At 43.1% G+C, this 21,538-nt stretch overlaps 1 protein-coding gene across 1 annotated transcript in view; it reads left to right on the plus strand.

The window, feature by feature from the left end:
• The first annotated feature begins 1,185 nt into the window (after window positions 1-1,185).
• The window catches only part of LOC114846741 (inactive dipeptidyl peptidase 10-like), a 125,036-nt gene continuing 104,683 nt past the window's right edge, over window positions 1,186-21,538 (plus strand). The window contains exon 1 of the mRNA XM_029135752.3: window positions 1,186-1,416. Coding sequence (XP_028991585.1) covers window positions 1,357-1,416 — 60 coding nt within the window. The 5' untranslated portion in view covers window positions 1,186-1,356. The remainder of the gene's footprint in view (window positions 1,417-21,538) is intronic.

Raw genomic sequence — 21,538 nt, forward strand, 5'->3', positions numbered from 1 at the left:
CTAATCCAACTGCTTAGTCCAGTAATACCAACCACACTGTATAAAGATGCAGATGTGTCAAAGGCATGTCTCATGTGTACCAACCAAAATACTGCAGAAGACAAGACAAGGCTGACACAAACAAAACTATGCACTGTGCAGGGGAAATTAGAGCCAAGTGAAGGAATGAATTTATCTTTATATGAATAAGAGTCCTTAACGTTAGAGCTGTATCAAGTGAAAAGTCCTTCAGTTTTCCAGTGAGACAAAATCCACAGTTCTCCAACTGTGCTTTTTGTAACTTTAGCTTTTTAATGGAAGTGATGAGGGCTAACATCCACAGTCGCTGGGCTGTTTACAGTACTTACTGAAGTGGGCAACAGAAGGGACAATAGAAGGCGAGGTCAGCAGACTTCAGAGGATCCAGTCACCTTGAAGTTGTTTGTCTGCAGATAAACGTTTTGATACATGTTGTGATTAATACATTTTTGCACAGATGGAGGAACGTTGGCTCCGTAGTCAAACCATAAGAAGCTTTAGTTGCAGGAATTGTTTGTATTAACTTTGGTTGCTTTCAATGAAATGAATATTGATTTGTTATTTAACCAGTTAAATCCCATTTATTTAACCAACCCCTTTCAAGGTTGTTATACTTTTGTGTTTGTGGGCTCCTGAAGGAAAACTGTGGCTCAACAGCTGTGAGTTGCTCTACACTTTCTACCATTTGCACATAGAACCGTTGTTATTTATTGTTTGGTACTGAACTGGGTTCAAGTCTCGCATGAAACAGCTTCTGCTGCTGGTTGTGATTCTGAAAATGAACTAAACCCCTAAGATGGCAACATGTCCATTATTGAAATGGAAACACAACCTGAGTTGAAGTGGGTTGAACCCTTCCTGCATCAGTAATAGGAGGTGTTGGATTTGTGTGTCTCCTTGTTTGTTTGTTTTATGTAGCTTCATGCTCCTGTATGACACGTCTATATTGCTGCATGAGGGAAGTGGAAGCACGTTAAAAGTAAAGTGAAACTCTGTCCATGCGCCACGTCTGTCCACCCGTGACCGTGATGGGAATGAGTAACATGACATTAACGCAGACTGACGACTCCCTGGCCTCCCGTTCACAAACTTCTCCTGCAGCTCTTGGTTATTAAACAACGCTGGTCGTTTGGGCACATACTAAACCGCGGTGCGCTGCACGAGGCGCATACAATACCGTAGCAGTGAGACGCGGCTGCGCGCTTTAGCCACGCCGCCGAACAAAGCCTGAAAAGACCGAGCTGCTGGTCTGTACAGGGGCTTCGCGTCTCGCTCGCGTCTTCCCTTGGCTTTTTAATCTCACTCGGATAAAGGGTCTTTTTTTTCCGGCGTCTCAACATGAACCAAACCGCCACCGTATCCCACCAGGTTAAATGCCAGTCCACGAAGGTCATCAAGGTAAGGGTGATGAGATATGTTTCCATCGCTGTAACGACTTTAACGGTGTCATGTGTAACTGTATCAGCTGCGGCTCTCGTGACAGCTCTAAACTTCAGTGCAGGTTAGATGAGCGAGTGTGCGCATTGACGCATAGCACTTTGGCGACGTCCTCTCCGTGTGTGAGCCCCGTTATGATGAAGTTTGTTGGAGACTGATTGCTGACATGAACGTGAACATGTAATAGATGGATTGTGATGAGGTTCGGACGAATGAGCCTGACGCCCACTGTGGGCTAAATGTGTTGGACCAGGAGTCGCACGCTGGTGCAGTGGCCGGATTTCATTCATATCACGTCGTGCTCTTTATTCTTATGTGTTTTGTGTGAACCCGCTTTCATTTCCGTTCCGTGTGACACTTCTGCGCTGCTACGCTCACGGAGATCTGTCCAACATGTCCATCCATCACATTCACAGATGTTTGATAGTGCATGGGTTGCTTAACTTTTGTCGTGTACAGTCTCGGGAGATCATCCAACCTGTTGTTGGGGGAAAAAAGCTGGTTAGGTTAAGTGTCTGCGAGGAAGCAGCAAGAAGTGTCCTTTGAGGCAGCGCAAGGCGAAGGCAGCGCAGTTAGCGTCGCTCTTTGTGTCTGTCAGGACGGCGGCATCAGCATTGTTTCACTGTGGGGCAACGGCAGCCAGAAATAAAAGAGTGTGTAAATTACGTTGATGTGTGTGTGCTTGCTTCGCATGCAGTGAGTGCGCGTGCGTATCAGTATGCGTGTGCACGCGCACGCGTACGCGTGCGTACGAATGTGACTCAACGGCAGCATCGATTTCGCCGCGGATCCCGCATCACCTTCTAGCCTCGAAGCCCCATCAGAGGAATTTAGCTCGAGGTAAATGTATTGATCCTCATCTGTCCACAAGCTTCAGCCTTGAATAGTTCAGCTCCCAATGAAAGATGGCTGATCACTTATCTGTGATAACCCCGTGCGTGGCTGATGCGCCATCTCATTGACCCTTATGATGAAGCCAGTCCATCATGTGTCGATGTGGCGCTGATGAAGCTCATTAAGTTTAGTGGGGTTGGAGGAAACCTCCACACACTGTGTGACCTGTAACTCTGTGCACTCAAAAAAAAATCATGCCTAAAACTTGGACATTAGGACATTTAATTATATGTAAATTTTCCATGTATTATAACATTAATACAAAGTAAGAAGTAATGTAAAGTTTTTCAGTCAGGTTAGGGTTAGCCATCAGATACCTGATATACAGGTAACGAGTAACTTCATATTAACTATTTCATCAGTTTTTGGTTATGTGAAATAGTTACATAATTGGATCATTGATTCATTTCTGTTCTCTGCATATGATCACTCACTCGTGGTAGCAAGCAGCCACATCCAGGAGCTAGTGTGAAATTTTCAGTCCAACTGGGCTCAAACCTGAAACTGACTGCTCCTCAGACTATCGCTTGCCCACTGAGCCACCAGAGGACTGTGCACATCAATGTGAATATTTCTAACATGTACATAAATATAAGTATAAACATATTGTACAAGGCTCATTGGTTATTTATCAACACTGAAAACATATAAATGTAATTGAAAATTATACAGTTAATACTTCATTGCTATTGCTGCTAAAGTACCAACTTCTTCAATAGGGCCACAGCGCTCAGCTGGTAAAGCGTTATTCTAAGAAGATTGTCAGTTTAAACCCCAGTTTATGCCATCAGAAGTTTCCCCAAGGGAATCAATATACTAGCTCTTATATTATTACATGTAGATATTTCACATAATCATAAACTAATTAAATAGTTAAGGTTAATGTGAAATTCCTCATTACCTGAACATCAGGTATTTGAACAAAACACCAAAAGGTTTATGTGTATAATTACATTAACTAAATGTTGTGAAGCTGTTGTTTTGATGTTCTTACATATTTCTGCTAAATTTCAAGTGGTTTCTTGTTTATTCAGCTTTTATATACACACACACTCTATTCTCACCCTCCCCGGGTGGTCTTATCCACAAGCTCGGGTCCTCTACCAGAGGCCAGGGAGCTTGAGGGTTCTGCGCAGTATCCTTGCTGTTCCTAGGACTGCAATTTTCTGGACTGAGATGTCAGATGTTTTTCCAGGGATCTGTTGAAGCCACTCCTCCAATTTGGGGGTCACTGCCCCCAGTGCTTGAATCACCACAGGCACCACTGTGGCCTTCACCTTCCAAGCTTTCTCCAGTTCTTCTCTGAGCCCTTGGTATTTCTGTAGTTTCTCATGTTCCTTTTTCCTGATGTTGCCATCGCTTGGTATTGCCACATCCACCACTACGGCTTTCCTCTGTTCTTTGTCCACCACCACAATGTCTGGTTGGTTCGCCATTACCATTCTGTCTGTCTGTATCTGGAAGTCCCACAGGATCTTGGCTCGCTCGTTCTCTACCACCTTGGGAGGTGTTTCCCACTTTGACCTTGGGGTTTCCAGTCCATACTCTGCGCAGATGTTCCTGTATACTATGCCAGCCACTTGGTTATGGCGTTCCATGTATGCTTTCCCTGCCAGCATCTTACACCCTGCAGTTATGAGCTGGACCATCTCAGGGGCCTCTTTGCACAGTCTACACCTTGGGTCTTGTCTGGTGTGGTAGATCTGGGCTTCTATGGCTCTGGTGCTTAGGGCCTGCTCCTGTGCAGCCAGGATGAGTGCCTCTGTGCTGTCCTTCAGCCCAGCCCTTTCAAGCCATTGGTAGGATTTGTTGAGATCAGCCACTTCAGTTATGTTCCGGTGGTACATCCCATGCAAGGGCTTGTCCTCCCATGATGGTCCCCCCTCCAGCATCTCATCCGCTGTTCTCCACTGCCTGAGACATTCACTCAGCACGTCATCTGTCGGGGCCTTATCTTCGATGCACTTATGGATCTTGGATGTTTCATCCCGGATAGTGGTTTTCACACTCACTAGTCCTTGGCCTCCTTCCTTGCAGCCAGCGTACAGTCTCAGGGTGCTGGATTTGGGGTGGAAGCCTCCATGCATGGTGAGGAGGTTTTGTGTCTTAACATCTGTGGTCTGTATCTCTTCCTTTGGCCACCCTATTATTCCCGCAGGGTATCTGATCACTGGCAGGGCATAGCTGTTTATTGCCCGGGCATCATTCTTGCCATTGAGCTGGCTTCTTAGGACTTGCCTTACTCGTTGGAGGTATTTGGCTGTTGCCGCATTCCTTGTTGCCTGTTCAAGGTTGCCGTTCGCCTGTGGTATTCCAAGGTACTTGTAATTGTCCTCAATGTCTGCTATTGTTCCTTCTGGGAGTGAGACCCCTTCTGTGTGGATTACCTTGCCTCTCCTTGTCTCCATCCTCCCACATTTCTCGAGCCCATTAGTCATTAGTCATAGCTCATTAGTATATTTATGACAATAACTGTATATTTATTACAGGTCATAGTGGGTGTGGGGTCATAATACAGGAAATTATCACAGGAGAAAGTGATTAAAATGAATGAAAGGGCTGAAACATTAGAACCACGTCTTACTATGATAAACAACATTACGACTGACTGTGATCATGCAGAGGTTAATATGACATCACTGCAGCAGCACATTTAACCTGCTGTACCCTTCTGACTTACACTGTTGTATTCATCAGGGGAATAGAAGCCAACCATGCGTCTAAGCTGTAGGTCTGGTTATTAATAAAGAAGGGCAGAGGCATGACTTGCATGTATGGGCCAACACGACCAGATCCAGCTCACATTTAATGTATAGTATGTAAACATTGTCACAGAGTCACGGTTGATGGTCATTTGAACTGAGACTAGGATCAATGAAGATAATCAGAAAAAGCAGCTAATTAGCTTTAGCAGCTGGAAACGAAGGTAATCTGCAGAGTGGAATTTGCTGCAGCGCACAGTGAACGCTCTTATTGTTGCGTTGGCCTTGACACATGCTTGTGTATAATGATGTTTCTTAATTGGCAGAAGGGAAAGTAATACACAGGCTCAGTGTTGCCCAGGTGCAGGAGAATGTGAGGAGGAGCTTGTATGATTCGGTCAGTACACTCTGGATTTGCACATACTGACACAATGTCTGACGGCAGCAACAGACATTTTGGGCCTTTTACATATGAATTCCTTAAGAAGATTTAGTCTCATGTTGTTTTGCTGGAGTGAGCTGACCTGATGTCTTTGCAGGAGTTGCTGTTTAAAGAGTCCTTTTAGTCTCTTTGCACAGTGTCGTATGAAGAACTCCCAAACCTGAGCTTGGGCTTAGCAGTCATACACAGAGGCATCTGCTGATGCACTTTGCCTTCAGATCGCAGTAAATCTGTGTTGGAAATCACTCAAACAAACAGGGATCACACTCGGGATTAAATACTCCGAATCCTCTCTGTGTTGCACAAAAAATGCTAATCTCTCCATGTCTGACCCCGGTCGTCTGGGCCTGAGGTCGTAACGGCTCCTTGTTATCCTCTTAAATGCCCCTTCTTTATGTTGCTGCTCTGTCCTGACTCCACTAGCCAAGATAAGAAATCCAATTAGGACGAAGCGACAGATTTTTCGTGGGTTTTAACTCTTGGGGTCTTGCTGAGTTTAACAAGGCTGGCTGAAGCCCAAGGCTTGTGTCATGACCACCCACATGCAGATTGCAGCAATAACTGGGACTGTCAGAGGAGCAGGGTGCCGTGTCAGGGCTCCTCTGTGAGTGTTCACAACAGTTATTTGAGGCAGGAAGATGTGCTGCTGGTCTCAGCCTGAGCCGTTACACTGTGGATTAGCTCTGACTGCTGGGATATCGACAGGAAGTTTGGGGAAGAGTGACAGTGATTTATGCCAGTGCAAAGGACTGAGCCTCTTTTTTGTGAAATACCAATTTTAGGATCCCGATGATGACAAGATAAAGTAGATGTGAGTGGGAGCGTGCAGCTGGATCTGACACCCACTTTCTTCCAGCCGTTTATAGTCACATCACTTTTAAGGTTCTTGAGCGACAAAAAGCCTGGAACTGAAAATTAAATTGACATACAGTCTGTAAGCAGCGGCTCTCCCCCAGAAAACATTCCTCTCTGAGAGCAGCAGCAGCATCAGGGGCTGGATATATCAGATACTCTGTTCAGCAGGCTCCAAACAAACAAACAAACAAACAAACAAACAAACATGAATTCTATGATATGGATTTTGTCATATTTATGTATGTACTACGTTACTGCACACACTGTATCACACACCTGTGATCAGTTGTAAGGCTCCATGATTCTGTATAACCTTTCAGATTAATCTCAAGGTTATTTTTTTATTATTGATTTATTAGTGTTTTGAATGACTAATACATTGTAGACAACGTGCAGCCCCGAGGCACCTGCTCATTTTTTCTGAACATATGAAACACACACGGCACTGGTCAAGCTGGCTGCTAATGAAATTTCTCTATTGTGAGACTAATAAAGGCATTTTATCTACACTCTAGATACCAAAAGTACGTTTTTCACATTACTGGTATGTAAATTGTATTACACCTCCAGTGTATAAACAAACTGTTCACTTTTGAGTCAGAAGCAACGTTCTCATACTATACAGTAGCTGTATATATTTGTCCCAGGATACATGAAGTATGTCTAATACTTCTTATCTACTACTGTATACATCAAAAAAACGCTGTCTGCTTCTTCTCCTTTGGGCTTTTCCCATTCGAGGTCTCCACAGCCACCTGTTTCCACCTGACTCTCTCCTGGGCATCTTCTACTCTGACGCCAGTCGACCTCATATCTGTATCTCCTCCTTGGTCGTCCTCTTGCCTGGGAGCTCCATTTCTCACTATCCCTCCTCTGCACATACATTAAAAAAATGTAATTACTTAAAAGTTTTAAATAATAACGCAATTATGCATAATCAGTAATTATTATTATTTATTGCATTTTACCATCTGCAAATCCTCCTCAGTCATTGTGGTTTTAAATGATGTGGCCTGTATACGACCAGATTTCCTGTCATGAAGTCTGAAAACTTTTGTTCTCAAAATAGAGCGTTGTCGTATCAGTGGAGATATATTTGGAGTTTGAACATTGATGTGCTTTGATCTGTCTCAAAGAGAACTTCGCTTTAAGCTGCTACACTGCAGCTGAAGTAAGAGCCAGTCAATTTTTAATGATAGTTAGTGGTGATAACGTTGATGGAGTCCAGTTCTGGACAAAGATAATAATTGGTGCTGTCATGTTCACTTCTGAAGCATGGATGGGATCATTAAACAGGTTAATGCAGTCATCCATCTTCTGTGCATCCTGTCTGAAATGCCAAATCCCAGCAGGCAGGTTCCTGTGATGCTGGATTACTAGCTGCTGCTACAGTGATGAGGATGATTATGAAGAGGGGCCATACTGTAGAATGCATGTCATCTCATACATATTTCACAGTATATATAAGGAACAGACCACCCTTCCTCTGAGCCGCTGCCGGCAGTGCAGCAGTCTCTCTGTCAACAGCCGGCCTGCTAACCCTCGTCTCTGTAACTCAGCACCTGGGCGCCTGACGTCGCATCCAGCAGGTTATTGAACCTGTGGTGTTCCCCTGTTCCCGAGATTTGGAACAAACACATCCTTTAAAAGGGAAACACTCTAGGGCAATAGATTGCCACGGTCTGTCTGATGAGAACGATTGTGCCGGCTCTCCAGTTAGTGAGTCAGTAAATTGCAGAGGAACACCAGCTGATCTAAAAAAATCCCCTGTTTGAGTACAATTCTCCCCAGTTCTCATTAACCAACATAGGAACGTGAGAGTGCTTAATGCAGATGAGGCAGTTTAGTATCTATGAAAAAAATATCACTGTATAACCTGTAATTTCCAGGTTGCGCATCACAAAGACTCATTTTTTAGACTATATTTTTAGATAATGACTTTCTATGTAAAGTAGTTAACACATCAGATTGATTGTTGAAGGTGACAAAGGTATAGAAGCAAATGTTGATTTCATGAGCTCATGATGACTGTCATTTTCCATTGTACGTGGTGTGAGGTGATTCAGTTCAGGCACCATCTTGGAAAGTTCAGTACAACATGAAGTTACACCTTGTTATGCAACACACCAACGTGTTTGTTTGTACTTGTGTGTTTGTCTGGTAAAGCTGTGAAAATCATGTCAATGAAATAATGTCAGGAACAAATGGACTTTGAATTCTGCTGTGATGCGAAATTAATAGGTGCGAATGTGTCATGAGACACAGGAAGCTCTGAATGATCTGCAAAGTTAATAGTTTAGTCAGTAGAATTTATAAATGAGGTAACAAAGTAGCAAAAATCCTTATTTTAGATTAGTTAGACAAGAAAAGAGAAAAGACACAGTTCCATCATCTGAAGAATTAGAACTTTTGTGCTACTGAACAACAGAAGCGTTTAGAGAAATACCAGCTTCACAGGCATCTTATTCTTGTGTATAAATGTTATCCAACACATTACTAAACACATGTAACTGTAACTACTGCTGTTGTTAATGTGGTAGATAAATAGATGAATAGCTCAGAATATTAAATAATTTTAGTTTTATACCAGGCCCAATACAAAAATGAACTGTCTATCTGTCTACTGTAAACAATTGCAATTCAATTCAATTAAATTTTATTTACATAGCGCCAAATCACAACAAATCACTTTTAAAAAGTGATGGTTAAGACCTTACACAACTAAACCAAACAGATCCCACATACAGCAAGAATTTAATTTGACCGCAACAGTGGAGAGGAAAAACTCCCTCTCTAACGAGGTAGAAACCTCCAGCAGAACCAGGCTGGATGTGGGCGGCCATCTGTCTTGACCGGCTGGGGTGAGGGGAGAGCGAGAGAAAGGAAAGCACAGCAACAACAACAACAAGAAATAACAGAGCACAGGCAGGATGGTTGGACCAGGGACTGGATACAGGCAGGATGGTTGGATCCGCAGCTGTCCATCACAAAAGCAAAGCTCTGAGTCCGATGATACCTGTAAGTGAGGACAGAATAGAGGAGAGAGAGAGAGAGTGGGGGAGAAGCACAACTACTGGAGAGAAAGAGACAAGGTCCCCCAGCAGTCTATGTCTATTGCAGCTTAAGAGAGATGGTTCCTGTGACTAACAATCATTGCCAGTGACCTGAACCATCTTGAAATATAAGCTCTATCAAAAAGGAAGGTTTTAAGCCTGATCTTAAAGGTGGAGAGTGTGTCACCTTCTTGAACCTGAACAGGAAGCTGGTTCCATAGGAGAGGAGCTTGGTAGATAAAGGCTCTGCCTCCTGTTCTAAATTTAAAGACCCTAGGAACCACAAGTATCCCAGCGCTCTGAGAACGAAGCGTTCTGCTCGGAGCATAAGGAACTATGAGGTCTTTAAGGTAAGAAGGAGCTTTATCATTAAGTGCTTTGTAGGTGAGTAGGAGAATTTTAAATTCTATCCTACGTTTTACAGGCAGCCATTGCAGAGAAGCTAATGTAGGAGAAATGTGATCTCTGGCTGCAGCATTTTGAATAAGCTGTAGGTTTTTTTAAGGAGCTCTTAGGACATCTTATGAGTAAGGAGTTATAGTAGTCCAGCCTAGAACTAAGACATGCATGGATCAGTTTCTCTGTATCGCTCTGAGAGAGGATGGTTCTGATTTTAGCTATATTTCTAAGATGAAAGTGGGCGGTTCTGGTGATTTGTTTAATGTATGATGTAAAAGAGAGATCCTGGTTAAAGATGACACCAAGATTCCTCACAGTAGAATCTGAAGCTAATGTTATGCCATCCAGGGTGGCTATCTGACTTAGTAGTTTCTACCTCTGATTTTTAGGCCCAACAATAAGAATTTCCGTTTTATCTGAATTTAATTGCAGGAAGGATTTGATGTCTTTTAAACAACTTTGAATGAGTTGATCTGTTTCATTTGTTTCCAAAGACATATATAACTGAGTATCATCTGCATAACAATAACAATTAATAGAATGCTTCCTAATAATCTCACCTAGAGGAGACATGTATAGGCTAAACAGAATCCTTGTTAAAGGGTAAATTTGAAATGAGCCTATAGTTGGCTAGTTCACCAGGGTCCAGAGTAGGTTTTTTCAATAAAGGTTTGACGAAAGCCACCTTAAAAGCCTGTAGTACATAACCTAAATGTAAAGATTGGTTGATTTAATTTAATATGGACGAGCTGATTAAAGGTAGAACTTCTTTGAGTAATCTGGTTGTAAAGTGGACGACCTGGAAGAGTTGATTATTGAGGTTAACTCCATATGAGTTATGGGGAAAGGCTGTCTAGGTAAGACAGAGGATTTGGTAAATTAAAGTTGATGGATCTAGACAGTGCTTTCTGGCATTGGGAAGAAGTTGCTGCTGAATGTCTTCTCTACTGGTGATAATTTTATTAGTAAAGTAGTTCATAAAGTCATTGCTGCTGAGATTTAAGAGGATAGTAGGCTCAACACAGCTATGACTCTTAGTCAGCCTGGCTACACTGCTTAAAAGAATTGCTGGGAATTGCAGGATTTCCCAAATGTAAATGTGTTGATTGTGCGTATCAAGTAATTCAGTTCAACACTGATGAGAATAACATGCACTTACATATTACTGACTATTACAGAAACATACAGTAGCCACTGTGGATGGTTTTCACATGTTGTGTCCCAAATGTGGTGTCGAATGTAGGAGGGGTGAAAAAAACTGGGAATGACATAAATTGTGTGTAGGTGGAAATGGTGTGTAAACATAGTTACACCAAGGAAGGACTACACTAAAAATGGTTTTAAATCTTACAGCTCAGGAGTTGAGTCAAACAGAAGTAAAATGACTGTGACCATAACTTTACTAGTTAGAGGACTCCAGAAAATGGAGGCGCAGCTACTCGATTAGTCTCCTCCCATAAACCACACACAGAGAGTTGTGGATGTTTTTTCTATCTCATTTTCATTTTTTAACGTCGATCACAGAGTAACTCTGGGAGCTTCATGCCAGAATCAGCTTCAAACTTTACCGTCATAGCCAGCCAACATCTGTAAAACCCCAAATTTTCCCCTTTGAGAGAGCTTTAAGGTACATCTCACCGTCTCCATCCACACATGGCACAAAGCCATGTGCTGAAGACAGTGGAACAGGAACGTGGAGTCAGACGGCAGAACCCCGCTTCCTCCAGAGTCTCTGTTTATGTGTGGATGGGTGTGAAAGCACGTTGAGTACAGAACCTGATGCTGTTTTTAAGTTGTGTGAGCATGCAGTGTGTTAGTGGGGAATCTGTGTGTGCGTTGCAGCTAAAGTAAACGAAACAGAAGATTGGAACTAAAAAACTCAACAACAAAGTGAAAAAAATCTAATTTTACTGGTACAAATAGAGGTGCTCATTTTGTTTTGACCATTTATTCAGTGATTTATTTATGGACAAATCATTTGTTTTGTTAGTTTTATTTTCCATCCTAGTTAGAGACTTGGTCCTGGCGCTCTGTGTGTCCATGTGTGTGAATTTCCTTCCAGGTTCTGGTTAAATCAAAGTAAATTCATACATGCAGCTCATGTCCAAGTGAAGGTCCTCATAAAGGCCTCATGTGTTGAAGTCCTGAAGCATTCACACTCACATTCACACCTATGAGTCAGTGAGAGTGGCCAGTTAACCTGACTACATGTCTGTGGAGCAGAACATGGAAACTCCACACTTCAGGTCCGATTGTGTGGCCACAGCCAACCACTGGAACAGAACCTTCCCAGTCTACCTGCCTGTGTTCTGGGGATTGTGGATTCATTTATAAGATAAAGCAACAGTCCTCCGTAATGGATTTAACTTCAATTGCAAACATTTTACTCTAAATTCACATTTTTGCTGATTTTGCTAAATCTTTGCTCTCATCTTTCTTTTATTCCTGTAGAAACTGTAGGACGGCAGCTGTGCTGTGATTGTCTGTATCTTTCCATCTTTATACCAACGTGCACTTTATGTGTGATAAGCGTGCCCTGGTTTTAGCCAGAGCACAATGATCAAGCAGGGAACCATCTGTTCCACAGCTTGGCAGCGCTCTCAACAGTGGTTTTCTGGCACAGGAGCTAATTAGGAATGTCAACCTTGTGAATCTGTTTTTACACTTAGTTAGGGTGGATGGTGATGGTTTCAGCTGTAGAAGCAAATTTTGTTTTTTTAATATAAAACAAAGATGGTGAACAACACTGGAAAAAAAGGCTTTAAGTTTCTGCCTGCCTGCGTTTATTGTCAGACTTCTTAGTATGGCGGAATAATTCATGTGTTTATCCGATTCTGTGGCTTCTGCTGTTTACTAATGGCTACATGCAGTAAACATGTAAATGCATATCCTGTTCCATCGCTTGCTAAGCTTTCTTTGATGTGGAAGCTGACCAAGGTTACTGTGCATCAACACAGACACCACTCTGCAGTGTGAGTAGTCTGAGGTGTGAGGATGCATGTAAACCGGCAGGACTACATGATACTGGACCTAAACAATAAGAAGACTGAGGATGACTACAGCACACTACAGAGCAAAACAAGAGACGGCTAAATGCTGAACTCATGTCTCATGTAAAGGTGTAGAGAGAAGACGTTTCAGCTTCTTACAGAGCTTGACTTAAACACTGATGCAAATACCTGCAGAAGCTCCTGAAACAGGAACCTGTTTTGAATATACCTGAATCCTGAGGCTACTGTACAGTCTGTACCATTAAGGCATCATTAACGTTTCTATGCTTGGTGATGGTGGTTACAATAAAGCACTTGTTTATTTATGTTGGAGCATCGCTGACCTCTCACAGATGGGACGGGAGGTGTCGGGCCTCTAACCTGAAGCTGGTGAGTTTTCCTCTTCACTGTGGCTGTGGGAGACGGCCTTTCTGTTCAACAGAGTTGATCTGGAAGCCGCACACACCATCTGCCGGAAGGCTGCTCTTTAAACAGAATATGGAATGAACGGTGAGGAGGGCTGGGAAGTGAAGGCAGCGCGGGACCCAAAGATTGCAAATGCAGACGTGGCTCCTGCGGAGGTCGGCTCCTCCACACGCAGAGCTGCAAGCGAGGTGTTGATTGGTTCTGCACGTTGAGATGAGCGTGTACAAACCCTGTTGATTAATGAGCAGCATTCGACTGGGAAAACCTGAAGCCACTGTTTAGAAATAACAGCTTTTCTGATTGTCTGCATCTGCTTCTGTTCGAGCCAGCGCTGGTGTGAACCCTCAACATTGACTTGCTGCTTCACATTCGGTTTCTGTCATTGTTTTGCAGCTTCAAAGCCTTTAATCAAACAACAAAACCAAACTGAGCACCATGCTGTTTTAACCTTTTTGGTTGGAGTCTTTCTTCTCTTCTGGCTCACTGTTGCTCATGGCAGTAGAATGGGTCCAGGCGATGATAGCTCCATTATTTTCAACAAAAAGTGGGGAAACACAAGCTGCAAACTCACAGCCCTGTGAGTTTTTAGCCATTTAACTGGCTGAACACATCCGTTTCTGGTAATCAGCAGCAGCTTTTCATTTTCACTTGCCTACTTGCGCTATTTTTTTAACCGTCTATCGTTTTGTGCCTTCACACAGAATCCTTTGAAACCCTACAACTGGTCTTTGTGTTGCGTTGAGGTGGATGATCTAAGTGAAAGAGGTGTTTCATGTCTTGCTTTAGAGACCTGAATTCTATCGAACTGCCAAAGCACAAAAATCACGCCGGACTACATAATCAGCCCCTTTCCCCACTTTCAAAAAAGCAAATCTTCCAAATAACCAAGGCAGTTTACAGCTCAACAGGATTTCATGGCGGCTCTAATCTGTAGCAGAAGCTGACAGGTGATGTCATTTCTTGGACCTTTGCTTTTCTTCTAATCTGGTCTAACAGGATATGAAGCTGCGCTTGTGCTTTAATCTCAGTGAACAGACCACAATCCTTTAGCACGCTTGTAGCTCACCTCGATGTGTTGTGGTACTCAGCAAATTATTTACTTGGAAGGAGATTAGTGCGCTAAGAGGTGATGTAAGTTTAGCAGAGGATTGTTTTTTTGCCAGTGCTCTGGGATGTTTGTGCGCGTGTGTGTGTGTGTGTATGTGTGTGGGGGGGGGTCCTCATTGGTATCCTGGAGCAGCCCTGCTCGTCTCGTTGCACTATAGAATGCATAGACTTTGTGACAAAGTTGATGAAGCATGCATTTTCATCTGGGTGCCAGGGTAGCGCTCCGACAGCAGTGATGGAAGCATTAGGCAACGGTACGGAGGGAAAAAGGCTGCGTGAAGATGCAGCGTTACACAGACTGTAGCGCACCTGTGTGTGTGTGTGTGTGTGTGTGTGTGTGTGTGTGTGTGTGTGTTTGCGTGCTCGGTAAACCGAGTTCTACTGTACGTGTGGCTGTGTGTGTAAAAGGTTTACGTAACAGGAGTCATAAGTAATAACATGAAGAGGTCTCACCATCACTTCTCTCTCTCAGGGCTTCCTTCAGCTCTGGATTGTAATTTATATATTATATCTTTATATTGTAGCTTTATTTGTGCCCATTAAAAATGTTTTTAGTAGAAACAGTCTAGTTTTTAATTTGACAGCTTCATTTTAATTCATCTATCCATCCTTCTTCCAGCTGACTTCAGAATCCTCTGTGCCGTGTGTTGTGTCCCCCCTCAGTTGTAGCTTTCTTGCATACATACTGTAATGTTTTGCATGTGCTGTGCTGCTTTGGTCTTTAATAATAGATCTAACTCTGCTCCAGGCACCTAGTGACTCAGAACTGGTCTAGAATCCATATTTTCACATACAGGTGTATTCACAGTCCTGACATACTGTTTCATTCATGAAAGTTAACATATACTACTACTACTAAAATTTACTAGTATACATATTTTCCTTCATAATGAATTCTAGATTCATTCAGATCACACTGCAGGTTTTTGGTTTTTGCTTTGTGCTTCCACGGGACCCAGCCCAAAACCAACCATAGCTCTATGCAAAATGTAATGCATGCAGAGGTGAAGACGTGCTTTCCCTTCTTACTATGAGGTGCAACAACCTTTCTTTAGTTTGAACATGGATACTACGCTGTAAGTCACTTATTTATCTATAGGATACAAATCCTGGTATGTTGTCATCCCTCACAGTAACTTAGACGACAAAACCAAACGTAAATGAATGTCTGTTAATCCTGGGGTGAACATGAGAAGACTTTTCAGGGTGTTTTCTGTGGTGTCTTCCAGCCCTTTATGTTGCTGAGCCCTGTTCTCCAGAGCAGAGCTGCTGCACAGTGGGACTACTTTGGTGGGGAAATGATTGTCTAATGATTAAATGGTTGAATGCAGAGCTGGTTTCAGTAGTGGTGGCAAGCTGTGCCCTGTCTCCCACAAACCGTAATTAAAGCATCTGAAGAAGGGCAGGGATAGTAATTATTCATGGCTAGTTTATGGCCCAATCTGAAGAAGGCTGCAACACTTTCCTCATCTCGCCCTTTCACACAGGCCACAGCTGGCTACGTGCAAATTCAGCTGGTGATCAGGGTTCATGGGTAGTGCCCAGGTCTGCAGTTAGCATGACTCTATCACAGGTTTTCGTAGCTGAGGCATACAAGTGTCTGTAAATGCCTCTTTCCCTTCTACTGTATTAATTACATCATATGTCAGTGATTCTAGTTAAGACATCACCTGGTTGCTCACATCCTCTGAGGCTGTTCCAAATAACACACTCTGATAGAAAGAAATATTAATTAAGGTAGCACCTACATTATGTGCAGGTGATGCTGTTTATGCACGTACTGTAGATTTTTGTCGGTTGCTTGGATGTGTGTACTGCATGTGTACACTGTGCTGGGCCGTGGGCTCCTGGGGCTCCGGGCAGCACAGGCTGTGCTCATGATGCCTGCTCCCAGAATCTGGAAAATATGAAAGACTTTAACTTGAACATTTTTAAGTCTCAGGGGAGAGTATGTCCTACACAGAATTCTAACAAGAGATAAGAGTGTTTGTTCTTCGCCCAAGGGAATAACGAGAGCTAAAACATTGGTGGGTAGATGGAAACTAGCGCAGAGCCAACTGTAAAAGGGATGAGGAACATGTGCTGCAGACAAACACATGCTCTAATTACAATGAATAAAAAATCAAATCAATTTTCAATTTTTTTTGTTTATTGATATAGCGCCAAATCACAACAAAGTTATCTCAAGGCACTTTACAAAGAAAGGTTTAAGATCTCACACAACTAAACCCGACAAATCCTACATACTGCAAGCATTTAATTTGACAGCAACAGTGGAGAGGAAAAACTCCCTCTCTAACGAGATAGAAACCTTCAACAGAACCACACTGGATGTGGGCAGCCATCTGCCTCGGCCGGTTGGGGTGAGGGGATAGAGAGAGAGAAAAGCACAGCAACAACAACAAGCAACAACAAGACAGGACGGTTGGACCAGGGACTGGATACAGGCAGGATGGTTTGATCCGCAGCTGCCCATCACAGACACCAAACTTTGAGTCCAATGATACCTGTAGCTGAGGACAGAGTGGAGGAGAGAGAGAGAGAGAGAGAGAGAGAGAGAGAGAGAGAGAGAGAGCGAGAGAGCGAGAGAGAGAGACAGAAGCACAACTACTGGAGAGAAAGAGACAAGGTTAGTTGAACATAGAACAACGATGGGAGGTTATTGGACAGAAGAGGTAGAAGGAAACAGAAGAGCTTAGTGTAAAAATTAAGTCCCCCAGCAAATCAATTTTGAAGGATTTTCACGTGATGGTTACTAGAAACAGGAAGCAAGTAATGATTTAGTCATGGTGAACATCACTTTCTCAGATGGAGACTGGAGTAAACTTCACCTACAGCTGAAACGGAAGCATTCTGTCAACACCCCCACCTGCAATATAATGATTTATTGTTGCCTCAGCTATGACTTCCTTGTTTATATTTCATAGGTGATCCCAAAAGGTGGCGGCAGTGGTAAAGGGTAGAGGGAAGCAGCTTGACAAACGGACGTCTGATTCCAGTGGGTCAGAAAATAACAACGGCTCCCTCAGCTCACTCTGTGTCTTAATGCAACGAGAAGAAGACTGATGGTTCCAGTGGTAGGTGGTGTCGCTGCTACATGGACCCAAAGTCAATATGGAAAGCAGGCAAAGACAGATGGGTGACCAATAACAAGCTTCCGTCTGGATTTGCTGATTGCACAAATTAAATCCAGGGAGCAGAAAGAGGTGTTAATGCGTCTGCAGTCGCTCCAAACGTGCGCAGAGGTCAACGCTCATACATGGATGCAGGTGTGAGAATTTGAGGAAAAGAAGCAGGGCGCAAGTACGTCTATGAATGCTGACCCAGCTGTCTGTCTATTAAACTACATACTAACTCTGATTCAGTCTGTCCCACACAATGTGTAATTCCCTCTTTGAATTACTGAAATAAACTGCACCAATAAGGAAAACGTGATGCTGATAGACTTCCACCGTAAGCAGAACCTTGGCAGAACAGAGCAGAATGAGGCACCGGGTTCATTATATTAAAAGCAAAGTAAATGCTCTACGTTAAGCAAAATTACACAGTTGTTCATCAGAGCTGATCTCTGCTGCTGGTAACAGAGCCCAGTGCAGCCTCTTGGTCAAGTCTGCGCAGCGGTCGAGTGACGTGCGAGCGCTCTGCTCCATGCACTGTCTGCTGCTGGCCAGCAGAAGTCAGCATGGTTCTACACAAGAGTCAGTCTGACAGCAGCAACTACACAACCTGCATTTTTCCTGGCAGCTGGCAGAAGTTGCTGTTATTATTGTGACTGCAGGTATGAAAAATCCTCATACAAAACAGGGGAGAACACAATCAGCTCCTTTAGTGATTTCTAAAACTATTTAGTTCCGGATTCCATGATATTAAGTTGTTTACATGCTAGTCTAAAGTATTCTGGAAGGACGTACAACAGCATGTGACTCTCATACATTTCATAGAGAATGTTAGTTTAAAGTCTGTCATGGTTGTTTTGTGGCTATTTTAGCACAATTGTCTGCTGACAGTTTTATGGCAGATACTATAGAATAGATCCAAGAATCACAAGCAAGACGTCATTTTTTCCCGACGTTGTTTGGTAGAATGTCTTAGATCTCGTTGGTGGTTTGCCTTTTGTCTTCTCACCAAACCGTCTTTTGATCTGGTCTTAATTTAGTGAAACATGTTATAACCAGCGTCAATCCTTCAAAGTTACAGAGTTGAGTTGAGTTTCAGTATGCAGGTCAGTGCTGCACCTACTGTAAAAGCGAGAAGAGGAAGGCTGAGGGGGACACGACGTGCTATCACACTGGGAGATATTAAAGCTCTGCAGACAGCAGGAGGAGATCAAATCCAGAACAATGTCACACCACTCAGAGAAAGAAAACAGGAAACCTCTCATGTCTCCTCCATGTTCTTTTCCGTCACACCCTGAGTTTAGAATTGCCTCCAAGCCAACCTGCACTCTCTCACACACATGCACGCGCACACGCACACACACACGCACACACACGCACACACACACACACACACACACACACACACACACACACACACACACACACACACACACACACACACACACACACAGCCTGGGCTAACGAGGGGGCATGCAGAGACCCTTCCTTCTGAGTTCATCATTACTCCCACCAGAAATACCTGATGCTGTGTCACAGTAAGACTGAGGACTTTTGTGCTCTGTCTTTAGACAATATAGGACACAGGAAGTGTTCTAGATCCACAGTCTAGCAGAGAATGCTCAGAGTCAAACTGCAGGTTAGTCTGATGAATGGAAATAGTTATTTTCCCCTCTGGCCGTTAAAGTGCTGGCATCTCTGCACGGATGTTCACATGACCTCTCAGATTGCATCTCCAAGACGAAATGAAGATGATCCGTCTTCATTTACAGCTCCTCATATCTGACTATGCTGCTGTGTGTCTACAATTGATCCTGTTCATAAAAGTATTAATTTATATGAGGCTATCTTTCAGAATGGGTACCTATCTGCATTCCCCGCGCTCCGATCCGCCTCTCATCTTTCACATATCAGTATAATCAGCTAGCACTACGCTGACATACAGAGCCTCAACAGAAAAACAGCAGGGACTCCTCGGCATACTAAACCGCACAGAATATGAATGCACAATAATGTTTCGAGGCTCTTGCAGTGCATAGATGTGAATAATTACACAACACAAACGCCTCTTTTGTCTTTTCCTTTGACACAATTCTTCTATCTTCTGGGCTTTAGTGAGCTTCCTCCCATAATAAGATTTCTTTTAGTTTTTTGTTATTCCTAATCCACACATCTGTAGGACATTTATTAGAAATAAGCATAACTTTAATAGAAACGTCAATGTTTAAAGCACAGCTGAAACAGTCATTGTTTAATTATTTAACCTTCCAAATTTAAAATAAATCTGCAGGCTTATACAACATTCAGTGGTATGCTGATAATAAAATAAGCTGTACTGTAGCTGTGTCTCACTCATGGTGCTGAGAGCAGCAGAGCAGATATTAGACATCATAACATGTTTTCCTTCATATGAATACAACTCATGCGCCCTCTGCCTCCATTGTCCCATGTTTAACTATTGTCCCATGTTTAACTAACCTTGTCTCTTTCTGTCCAGTAGTTGTGCTTCTCTCCTCTCTCCCCCCCCCCCCCACCCCCACTCTTTCTCCCTCTCTGTCCTCACCCACAGGTATCATTGGACTCAAAGTTTGGTGTCTGTGATGGGCAGCTGCGGATCCAACCATCCTGCCTGCATCCAGTCCCTGGTCCTACCATCCTGCCTGTGCTCTGTTGTTGCTTGTTGTTGCTTGTTGCTGTTGCTGTGCTTTTCTATCTCTCTATCCTCTCACCCCAACCGGTCGAGGCAGATGGCCGCCCACATCCAGTCTGGTTCTGCTGGAGGTTTCTTCCTCGTTAGAGAGGGAGTTTTTCCTCTCCACTGTTGCTGTCAAATTAAATGCTTGCTGTATGTGGGATTTGTTGGGTTTAGTTGTGTGAGGTTTTAAACCTTACTTTGTAAAGTGCCTTGAAATAACTTTGTTGTGATTTGGCGCTATATAAATAAAATTGAATTGAATTGAATTGAATTGAATAGTGGTGCTACGTGGTACATCCTGAACAAACAGAATGCCAGGATGCACTAATTATGGCAGAATGCTACATACAAACTGAACCAGCAGCATCTGTGCTACGTGGCTATAGATAATAGCAATATATACACCTTTTACTAAACACAATTAAAAGTACCAGAATCCATTTATGACCACTAGGATCCATCCACCATGGGGGTCAGTCCTCTGTCCTTCTGTTACCTCAGAGATCAATAGAGAAAACAACAAAGGATGATTACATAAATATAAGTGGGTTAACATGCACGTGAGTGTTATGGTGGAGCTGAAATGATGGGGCAACAGTTGTCACTTAACAGCAAGAATACTGGAATCATCTGCTGCTCTGGAGATGACAGAGACAAAGATGCCACTTGTAAAAATATTGACAGAAGCAAATGCTTGTATGTGGTGCATGCGGGCGTTCCATCTTTTGAGTATCCTAAGGGTATTGGATCCAAAACCAGTTGATAAGGGGTGAGAGCTAAGGTTGCTAGTGTAATACAGGGCCAACACAGTATGGCAATCTTTCCCACCTACACCATGGGCATTTCAGAGCCACCATTTAACCTAACAGCAGGTCTTCAGTCTGTGGGAGGATGCTCGAGTTTCTGGAGAAACCCACACAGACACAAATAGAACAGAGTGACAAAGAAAAGCATCTAACCACCTGCTCCTGTACACGTGAAGAGTTGTCCTTCTAGCTGTGAAGCAATACATCCAATCACTATCGTGTAGCTAGTAAACCAAACATGAGAATCCTATAATAAAATATACCTTCATAGAGCCGAGATCTAGATGGTTTCATACAAAACACTGTACTAATGAGTTGTCAGAACTGATTAAGCCTTTTAGATGAAAAGCCAGGTGACAACAACATGACCTGGCCAGATGCACGTAGCCCCGTCTTGCATACATATATATTATATATTATTATATATATTAATATATTATGCTGTTTATTGTTAGACTGGTTACAAAACAGGTCATTAACTTCTACTTCTCTAAACAAATACTCATAGATCATTTTGTCACCTATCATCTATCATATATGATGGTCCTACTACAGCGTTATAGTGTCTGAGCTCAGGAGGAATCCTGGGATTCATGAA

The sequence above is a fragment of the Betta splendens genome, chromosome 21, assembly GCF_900634795.4.
Source record: "Betta splendens chromosome 21, fBetSpl5.4, whole genome shotgun sequence".
Taxonomy (NCBI): Eukaryota; Metazoa; Chordata; class Actinopteri; order Anabantiformes; family Osphronemidae; genus Betta; species Betta splendens.